The sequence below is a fragment of the Anser anser genome (assembly GCF_964211835.1).
Source record: "Anser anser genome assembly, contig: HAP1_SCAFFOLD_150, whole genome shotgun sequence".
Taxonomy (NCBI): Eukaryota; Metazoa; Chordata; class Aves; order Anseriformes; family Anatidae; genus Anser; species Anser anser.
This window is the reverse complement of record NW_028153968.1, coordinates 248,106-258,557: the sequence shown is the minus strand read 5'-3', so window position 1 is coordinate 258,557 and position 10,452 is coordinate 248,106. Positions and strand designations below refer to the sequence as shown.

General features: G+C 35.0%; 1 protein-coding gene across 1 annotated transcript; it reads right to left on the bottom strand.

Moving 5' to 3' along the window:
• Positions 1–1,545: 1,545 nt before the first annotated feature.
• Positions 1,546–10,387, bottom strand: LOC310891073 (adhesion G-protein coupled receptor V1-like). The gene is made up of 7 exons (XM_083853383.1): positions 10,218–10,387; positions 9,944–10,129; positions 7,914–8,094; positions 7,136–7,299; positions 6,375–6,498; positions 5,717–5,983; positions 1,546–3,229 (listed from the first exon to the last, which is right to left on the bottom strand). Exons 2-7 carry the CDS (start codon positions 9,959–9,961, stop codon positions 3,099–3,101), a joined length of 885 nt encoding a protein of 294 aa, XP_083709509.1. The 5' UTR covers positions 9,962–10,129; positions 10,218–10,387; the 3' UTR covers positions 1,546–3,098.
• Positions 10,388–10,452: the final 65 nt, after the last annotated feature.

Genomic DNA, 10,452 nt, shown 5'->3' with positions numbered 1-10,452 from the left:
ACACCTTGCAGAAACAGTAACCAGTTGTGTGTTAAAACTGCTGCCCAGTCCTGGTGTTAGTCATCTATCTTTGCACAGTAAGAATTCATGATATGAAGATCATGTTGTGAATGGAGAATCTCCGTGTTCAAAGTGTACAGTGATCTACCTGTTATAAGCAGGAAATCTTTTGTACATCCGTATGGACTTCACTTACAGGAAAGGCCAACACACATTTTCACTTGTATCAGAGCACAGAAGACCATGAATAGTACTAAAGTGGAATTAATCCAGATTAGGAAATGTGTCCAGTAGCAATTTAAAGTTGTAATTTAAGTCATGTGAAGTGGTAACTACAAGTATTTTACCTCCTCTAGGGAAACAAACAAACAAAAAAGCAACCTCTATTATGGTAGACACACATAACCTTTAATACCTTTGTTATTTCTTTGTTAGTATCTTTGTTTTATATTTTGTGCATGGAGATCTATGTATCTGAAATTCAGAACTCTTGGTTTTTGAAATGAAACTTCTGAACTTTAAGAAGCTTAATTTCAAAAACCAAGAGGCATCCCTTTTAAAGTTCAGATCACCAAAATGTGTTTAACAGTAATTCGGGAACTGAGTAACTCTCTATATATGGAAATCAAGATTAAATGAAAAATAAGACCTAAAACCTTACCAGAAAAGCATAGGATATCAAGACATGATTCAAAGCAATGCTCTTTCTAGTGTTGGTTTCTTTTTGATTGATTAAACATAACTCTTTTCTACCAGATATGAAGGAAATGGTGATATGGAAGACAATACCTGAAGCATTCACCAACTTTAGAATGTAAAATTCATTGAATTCAGGAATTCTATCTGAAATGGCACGTAGTGTTATTGACTTCGACCTTTCACCATCCATGAAGCACACAGTCCCATAAGTTTCATAGAATTCTTCTCCTGGCTTCAGTGCAGAGTTATTATCAAACAACTGCCAGGTCAAAGAAACATTGCCGAAGTGTCCTCTGTGTCTCAAAATCCTGTTCAGTGATACAGAAAGAATGAGAGTCCTGGCAGGCATGCATCAGCGTTGAGTAGAAAAGGAAAATGTGGAGACTCCTTTTACTGTAATCTTCCTTACAGTAAGAAGTAATATACTATGTAATATAAAGTAAAATACTAATATACTACAACTGTTCCATGAAGCCTTCCTTTTAAAGGCAGCCACTTTTGCAGTACAATTCTACTCCCGGAATACGTACTTTAGAAAACAGAAGTAGCATACGCAGGTCCATGCAGAATACTACTGTGAAGCTACACATCACTGTGTCTTGTAATTCCAATTTATAATAATAAATATGAATGCATAATAGTTCAGAAAGTTAACATTAAAAATTAATATACTTGGACACTCTTAGACAGGAAAGAGAATCATCTACATTTAACCACAAACATTTCTCCTTTCAGTCATCAAGTCTACTTAAACTTTTTCTTACACTTGTATTAAATTAGAATTACATTCTACGGCTTTCAGAAATCTACTGTTATTTGTGATTAAGAACGTAGTAAATGAAAAGATTTTTTTTTTTTTGGTAACTATCTGCTAACACAATTACACTAATTTCAAAAAGGCACTACAAATAAAAAGTGACCCATACAGTGCCTTTATTAAGAGTGCGCTTACATACAGGAAGTTTGCTTCTGTCGGTTTGCACGGTGACATAAAATGCCTTATAAATAGATTATATCAGGTTGAAGAATTAGTTCAGCTAAACTAGTCCAGCCACAGCAACACATTTATGTTGTTTCTGCTTCCAAAGGTTTTTCTTCTGTGGCGTTAACCAGGGTGCTCTATCCCAGCTGTGTAGCGCTGCTGCACTAACTCCAATTACCTCATTAAAACCTCTGTGTTTTCGGTGGTTTGGTTACATGCTACTTTGACCACTTTTTTATATGCTACACAACTGTCAAAGTAGTGACAGTATGGAAGAGACAGATCCCTAGTAAATATATTTTATCAATGATGACTGAGCAGGTTCCTCAGATGTTGGAGATCTTGGTATCCTATAATTCCATAAAGCACCTGTATATAAGCATGTTTACATCAAAACAATATTCTTAACACCACCAAATCCACAAAAATTATCCTGCAGATTAGACTATAAAGGACAAAAAAACAACAAAGCCCAAAACAGTGAACAGCACAACAACAAACACACAATGAACTTAATATCCTCTTTTCTTGAGACTATTCATATTTCAGATGTATTGACACAAGCATAAAGAACCAATTCACAGCCATAAGCATCTGCTTCAAGGCTTTAAAACAAACAGACAAAAAAAAAAGGATGATTTTTTAAATGCAAGAAGAACCTCTTCCCTAACTATTTGCACTATCGCATTTATTGTGACCTAACTTCTCTTTACAGCCTGTCTCAAGATTTCTTAACGAAAAATCATTTTTTCATCCAATTAAAACCCCATAGTAAATTTATGAAATGAATGTAACAAGGCGAGATGCCAAGTGCATTCAATTTTTAACCCTGCTAATTCTTCAATATATCATGGTGGCACAAAGGAAAATACTTTCAAAGGTCAGACTAATGAAGAGTGTCACATCCGGACTTTAAGTATAGATTTCAATCTGTAATTAACAGATAAAAGAAAAAAAAAATACAAAAACAGAAAGAAAGAATACAGTAGTTTGCAGTTGAAAATTTCAAAGATGGGTACAAAAAGCCACCTAGTGCCACACAGTTTTATTTAGCTATTTGTTGAGTGGTTTTTTTTCTTTTTCTGTCAGCCTAGGTTATATTGTGCTCAATCATTCAGATTTTTCTGTATCTACAGGTTCCTGAGATTATAACAGAACATCAATGCTGAAGTCTTATTTAGTTACATTTCAACATGAGCTTCTGTGCACTTTTTAATATTTACTGTGTACTCCATAGTATTACAGGTGATGTCTTCAACACATTACAAATCATTTAATCCAAAATTTTGTAAAACTGTTTTTCTATAGTGCACTTCTATCAATGCACACTTGTGCATTTGATTTAATCAAAGTGCTATTTATAAAGTACCACATACACCAGTTCCAAAAGAGTGCAAAGATATTCTTTAAACGTTACTTACCAAAAAATGTTACTTTTGCCTTCTTCAACTGGCTTCTCTAAAGGTTCCAAAGAGAAAATTCCATTAGGATCATCATTTGCTTCAATAATAACTGTTGCCATTCCAGCCTTAAAGATAACTGTATCTCCTAAAAAAGAGGACAATTATTATTATTAAAATTGGAATCAGAAATGTAGGTAACTCTAAATCCAATTATGTTTTCTACTCACTACAATTGCTTTTATACAAAGAAAAGGACAATTATAAAAGTCAGTGAAAAACAGAATTTGAGGTATTCAGCAGCAGGCAAATCAGAGTAAAAGTATTTAAGTAGTGTACCATCCAGAGAGCAAGACGTAAGATTTTCAGGAAAAATGACATGAACTGAGAAGATGTGATTCTTACTACACAGTATCCTTGCATGTAGTTGTTATGTGAGGTAACATTTTCTGTTTGATCATCTGGACAAGTCAAAAGAATAAGATATTCAGAGGTACAGAATAAAAGAGTAAGGTATTCAGAGAGCCCCGACCTTCTTTAGACCTAGAAGAAAAGTATTGCATTTAAACTAAATACAAGCTATGAGCAATGTCTAAGAGTTTATTCACTCCCATATCAAAGAATATCTAAAAGGAAGAAACATAAGATTCTTATTATGTAGATGGGAAGCTAGCAGGATTTCAGTGTGCATATTAGTACAGGTAAATATTAAGGGATGTTAATTCTAACTCCATTGCATTGTCCATAGATGAACATAATGTGTCCACACCCACCCCATTTTTTGTCTTCTTTGAAAGTGTCCGACTAAATTTTGTTCCACGTTAAACAATGTGCTTATTCCTCTCACTTCATATACCTCTATTTGTATTTTCTCTCAGGAACAACAGTCCCCAAAAAAATTTCAGAACAGTCAAGGCCACTGTATGTAACCAATCATAGAAAGAAAACCAACTTTTGCTTTCAGGAATATGTATAGAAATATTCTTTATTCTTAGTGATTCTAGAATGGCTGTAAAACTATATGATGCTCATTTTAGAGGAAAAAGGAGGCTATGGATACCCATTCCCCATGTGCTAGGAGAAAAGCCATGATATGTTCCCAATGGGGTAGTATTGGGAGCTACCAGTAGATCCTGAAGAAAGTTATTAAAGTAGAAAGAGACAACAAAAGAGAAAACTTATGAAGGAAGAAGAATGGTTTTGTCTAATCCTTTCCCTAGTCTGATATTTTATAAGAGACCTGGGTACTACAGTGAATACCAGCCGACCTTGGGAAATAGCTTAGCTGCCTTATACTCAAATTACTGCTTTCCCTGTCAACCTCTGGCTGCCTGCTACCAATGTTCAGGGAAGGATTCAACTCAAGATCAATGCTGCCTTGTGAGAAACTCACAGGCCAGCCGCAGGGTGTCCACTGTAGCATGACCTCAATCACTTCAGTCTTATCGACTGCTAAAGACTAAGACCATCAGAGACTGTAATGAGAACTAAGATGCTTAGCGTGCTTACAGATGAAGAAATCTAATTTTAGGTTTCCTAATCTTGAATTGAATACCTGGTAGGTATTTTACTTTGAGAACGTGTCACACAATCTGAAGGTATAGTCTGATGGTTAATTGCCATCATCTTTCTTTGCTTTATTAAATTACAGCCCCTCAGGTTTCAATGGCTGATTCAATACAGCTTTGCTTTGCATTGCAAAGATTTGCAGCAGATTCAGAGCCTGTTATTACCTCTCAACTAGAGAACAGTAAAAAATGAAGGGCAGTAAATTAAAATTTGATAACACAATTGCAAATGACTCTCCCACAACACCATGAGTTTTGTTGGAGCTAGGTGTGGGGAGGGTCTTTATTAAATACTTAGGGCTCTGGAAAAATTATGAATTTCTTATACTTCACTTTTATTTTCTCATGTATATTACATAACAGTGATAATTTATTCTAAAAGATATGTATTTCAAAAACGTGAGGAATGGGCTGAATAATTTTGGTCATTCCTTTTTAAGTGTAAACTTTGAAAAATAAATAAATAAACAAAAATACGTTATTTCTAAGGTAATAAATCCTTTCTTTAGAGGTGGTCCCCTGGGTAAATTGTGACATATATTTTTCTGCAAATTAAGCCTTTTAAAACTATAGTCTCAGAGTGAAAAAAATGTATGCATACTTTTCGCTACTAATAAAATAGAGCAATTACATACCCTTCCTCCAAAATATGGCAGTTCTGTTTGTTTTTACAAAAATCATGTAGTTTTGTAATACACTCTGGAGCATGAAAAAAATAACTAAAAGAATACCTCTTTTCCTAAGACTGTTGGGTACTAAATTTTGTTTTTTTTTTTTTTGCTTTGTGTTTTTGTATTGAAGTCCATCTAATTTGGAGCATTTATATTTGAAAAGGGACTTTCACTCCAGTTGTTTTTGCAGGCAAAGTATCAACTCTATCATTTGATTTTTGTTTCCAATAAAATAATTAAGGATGAAAATTCAAACACAGTATGCATTTATTGTATAAAAATCTTGAAGCAAACATTATTCGTATAATTCTTGGCATTTAAATATTGCTTTATGATAAGACCAAGATACTAAGAAATTGCCAGCAAAAAAAAAAAAAAAAAAAAAGGAAGACTTACCTGTAGAATTGAAAAGGATAATATAAAATGTTTCATCAGTTTCAGGGGTATCATCATCGTTGATATACACAGATAAATTCTGCTCCCTTTCTCCAACATCAAACAAAATGACACTGTTCTTTCCACTGGGAACAAAGTCTCCCTCTTCAGCTGTTGCATCTCCATTAACAGTAATATACTGGACAACAACAGCGACATCAGCAGATCCATTCCTTAGGACTGTAAAGTTTGCAACACTTCCTTCTTGAACACTCACTGTCACAGGTTCTGAAAATACAAAAGCAACAAATCTGTCTGAGTTCAAGCCTGAGTTGCTTGCATTTGCTCTGTTTTCTTAATTCTCTCTAGTAGGATCTTCCTCTTCAATGAAACAATAAGATGTATGTGATAAAGGTAGGAAATAATTCAGGTACGAGAGAATATTTTGTACCTTGCCTCCTAACTGATCTCAACATCAACAAAGAGAAAAATGACACACACAAAAAAATGGGAAGGTTCTGAAGGAAACAAATATAAATTAAATACAAAAAAAAAAAAAAGTTTGGGGAGCTTTTCCACTTGCTCTTTTGGGATTACGATTTCGCAATGATCTGGTTTGTGAAAAAAATCCGTTTTAGGTAGTGTATGTATTCCACATTTATAAACAATAATATCTAACCTGCAAAATAAATGGGATCATCATTCTTTGTTATTTGTAAAATTGCAGTGGTTACATTGCCCAGCCTGGCTCCACCGGTAGCATTGAATAAACTGATGGTGAATACTTCCTCCTCTTCAGGCACCTGAAAGTATTAAGACATTAATTTCTAGCATACAAAACACTGAAGAATTTAAAATGAAAAGTTAGGGGGATTAATAAGCCAGAGATTTCTGAGTGTTGTTTTTATTTGTCAGTCCTTATGTGTCTCAAGAGGGATGATAATTCATACAGTTATACAGAAATTATCATCCATCTACAGTTTTTGTAAGTAAGTCCCTTCCTCTTTATCTTGCACAGATGACCCAAAAGTTACCTTCCAGTTTTATGTTTCTGATACATGTAGTTTTTTTTACAGCTTTATTTATTTATCATTAGGTGTAATCTTTCTTATATTACTTCAAATTTATCAGCATATAGGATTAGGATTGAAATTAGGATTCCAGTTATCAAGATACGAGTTTCAGTCAAACTTTCCTATAACTTTACCACAGTACAATTACTCTCAGCTTCTACCTTTTTTGTTTAGAGGTATGCACAGCTTCTGAAATTTCTCTATGATTTGCAGACATTATCTCAGTTCTACCCAAGTATTTTGATATTTCCTACAAGTTATTAGGCTCTTGAGAAACACACATTCCTTTTTTCTCCTTATACTCTAATGTTTTAGTACTTACTCTTTGTCCCATATTCTCACCCCAAAACACTGTAAAAGTGTTTACCTCATCTGGCAGTGAGTAAATGGTGATATTTTTTGAAAACTCCAGATTATCAAATAAAATAGTCCCTTGCTCTGGATAGACGTCATTGGTACATGCTGGATCAACAACCCAAGACACACTAACATTTCCATAGTTTCCTTGATTTCTTACAACTCTGTAAACAGCTAAAAAACATAAACAGAGTCAGTGTGCATATTCAGAGCAACAGAAATCAAAAAGGAACATCTGAAACATCTGAAACTGAGAAAAAGGAAATACAATAATAACCAATTTCACTTCTTATGAAACCAGTAACATGTTGGAGTGCTACAGAAAAGGACACACAAAGACAGATTACTAAAGCAGTGCAAACTGCTTTAATTTCACATGTTAATTCTTGCCTGTAAAAGTAATTGATAACTGAATAGATCAATTAAAATCACCCATAGGAAGATTTAACTCTATGTTTCTCTTATATAACACCCCATTCTTCATTCTCCACAAACAGAGCTACTACCTCCACGTTGCACTTTGCACATACATCAGTACTCCATCCCTCCTGTCTGGAAAATTCTCTAGCAATCCTTTTTACTCAGTTAATCCCTCTGTTTTTCCACACCCATACTTCTCCACTTCACTCTCCGCTGCTCATCTTGCTTGGCATTGTACCAATCTGTAAAGTCCTGAGTGGAGATTTTAGTAAGAAGTCTCCTAGACTTCTGTTATCCTAGAACAGGGAAAATAAGACTTGCAGAAGCAGACAGCAGATAAAGAAGTAACTCTAATAAAAAGGAATTACCGGTATGGATGACTTCTCCTTTGCTTTCACTTATTGTTACTGTTAGTTCGTAAGGTAGAAACTGAATGATACCATGCGGATCATCATTCTTCAAAATGGTTATATTGACCATTGTGGCATTCCCCAACTTGCCTGGCATTTCACTGTAGCCACTAAGTACCACAGAATATAGCTCATCCAGCTAGAAGAGGGAAACTCAGTCAGAACAAAAATACATATTCAACATCCACATCAAAAACAAAATGGTCTATAGTCCACAGTCCCCCATCAGGCAGAAAGGGATACAAACTTAAAATGAAATCACACACATTCTACATGCAATAAACGTTTGTATAATGCTATCAAATAAAGGAAATTGTTAGAACTTTCTATCTCTAAAAGCATCAGTTTCTCCAAGAGTCTATTATTATTATAAGCAAGGACTTATTTTGTGTACTTAATTTAGAATCGCATAATTTCACAAGTAATGTTTGTAACACACTCTGAAATGTAAATTTTCTTTCCTCCAAGACTTCTTAAGATTCCTGGCTTTGTAACAGGTAAAGCAAAGATTTTTAAACCATGGACAGCATGCTAATTTAGAAAGAATTGATCAACTGGCTTTATTAATCTAATGGGACATGGTACTTTCAAAAAAGTATCAGAGAACATTAGAAAAAAATATTGCATTTATCTATCTAGAAAACAGCATTACTCTACACTGGGGAGAACTCAGTGAAACTGGCTGGTGGTTAGCAGTAAAGAAACACACATGAACTGGTTCTTCACATACAATTCAATTAAACAATGGTGTTCAGTACTACAGAATGTCATGGATGCTAAAACCTTACCTGCGTTCAAAGCGTAACTGCTTCAATTAACAGAAAGAAAATCTGAAGGCACCCAAAGATACCATCCATTACTCCAGACATCCTTGGACTGCCCACCATTGGAGGCTGGGATGGCATTCTGGAGGAAAGTGATTATATATGTCCTGCTCATGTATGTGGCTTTTGGCCACTCTTGGAGATAGAAGAGTATAAAAGGACCTCCTTATTTTTTAGTCCTGACACTACAATTCGTATGTTTTTGCCTGAGCATTTCAGCAGGATGACTTACCTAGTCTAATAATACTGCTGTAAGCAGGGAAATACTTTTATCTCAGCCTGCTGATGAACTAGTAAAAACTGGGAATGGAACTATTAAATAACCCGCTGTTTTAGTGCCTAAGTTTTACTAGATTAACTTATGTTCCTGGCTTCTGTAGTGGAGTTCAGACTTCTTATGTCTCCTTTCTTTGGAGTATGTAGGGAAAAGAAACCTGAATTTCTACAGCAGCCTATGCAATTGAAGTTGGAGTTGCTGTGATCCCCTGATTTCCTCATCATATGGTCCTCCATCCCTCCTTCAATCCATGACTGATGACCACCTGGCCCTACAAAAAGATTATTAACCTTCCTAAAACCTTTGTGTTTTGTAAAGCTGGCTTTCTGACATCTTACTCCTAGATCAGCTCATTAGCAGGATCAGACAAACACAACTAACTGCTTATGCAAAATACAGCATAGGAATGTGCATGTAAAGGCAGCAAAAAATGCTGAATCACAGCAGCTAAAATTTATGTTAACATAAATGTGGTAAAATCAAACCCTTGCAAACTTCCTGATGGAATCCAGGATGGCTGATGCACAGGAAAGGGAACAAGCTACAGAAAAGCAGAAAGCAAAGAGAAAAGCAACAGACACATGCCTCAAATTGTGCAGATTTCTGGGATTACAAAACAATAGAGATATCAGAGAAATGAATATTCAGGCAAGACTGACAAGACCTGATTTGTATTGATATAAAGTGCTTTCATATGGTGCTTGACTATCTTATAGGCCTTTCAGTCACTCCTCCTCTATCTATTTCTCACACTTAAGAAAAAGAAAGCCTTCAAATGTTACAGAAAAATTGCTGGTATTTACAGGTGAAACCATCTATATTTTAGTAAGTGACAAACAAATATGTATGTGAATGCAATTTAAAGAGAGAAAAATATTAATTCTTACCTCTGGAATCCCATCCATCCTTGTCAGTAGAGTAATTATGATCTCTCTTTCACCAGGCTTAAACTCCAGAATTCCTGTGCTTCCATAAAACTCATTATTATCTCTTGGTTCTACAGTGTAGCGCAGAAACTGTCTGATGAGGCTTCCTCTAGTGCGAACAATCTGCAGCTCAACAGACTCCCCTTCCTGCAAAAAAATAAAATTAATCTTTTTCTAGCACTCTGTTAGAACTAAGTCGTCTGTAATGTTTAAGTGACGTTACTCGGATAGCTACCTTGATGCTGTAGGGACCTCTGGAAGAGGAAGAAAATTCGAACACTCCTCCAGGATCATCGTTTTCCAAAATTGTAATTTCACAAGTAGTAAACCCGTATTTCAGTATCTGATTTTCCACACTGACCCTGAGAAAGGAAGGTAAGAGGTTTTTTTCAAGTTGCAACTCTGTTTAGCAAATCCATACAGAGGAGATCAGGATATTGACAAATTTTATGAATAAATTATGAAAGCCA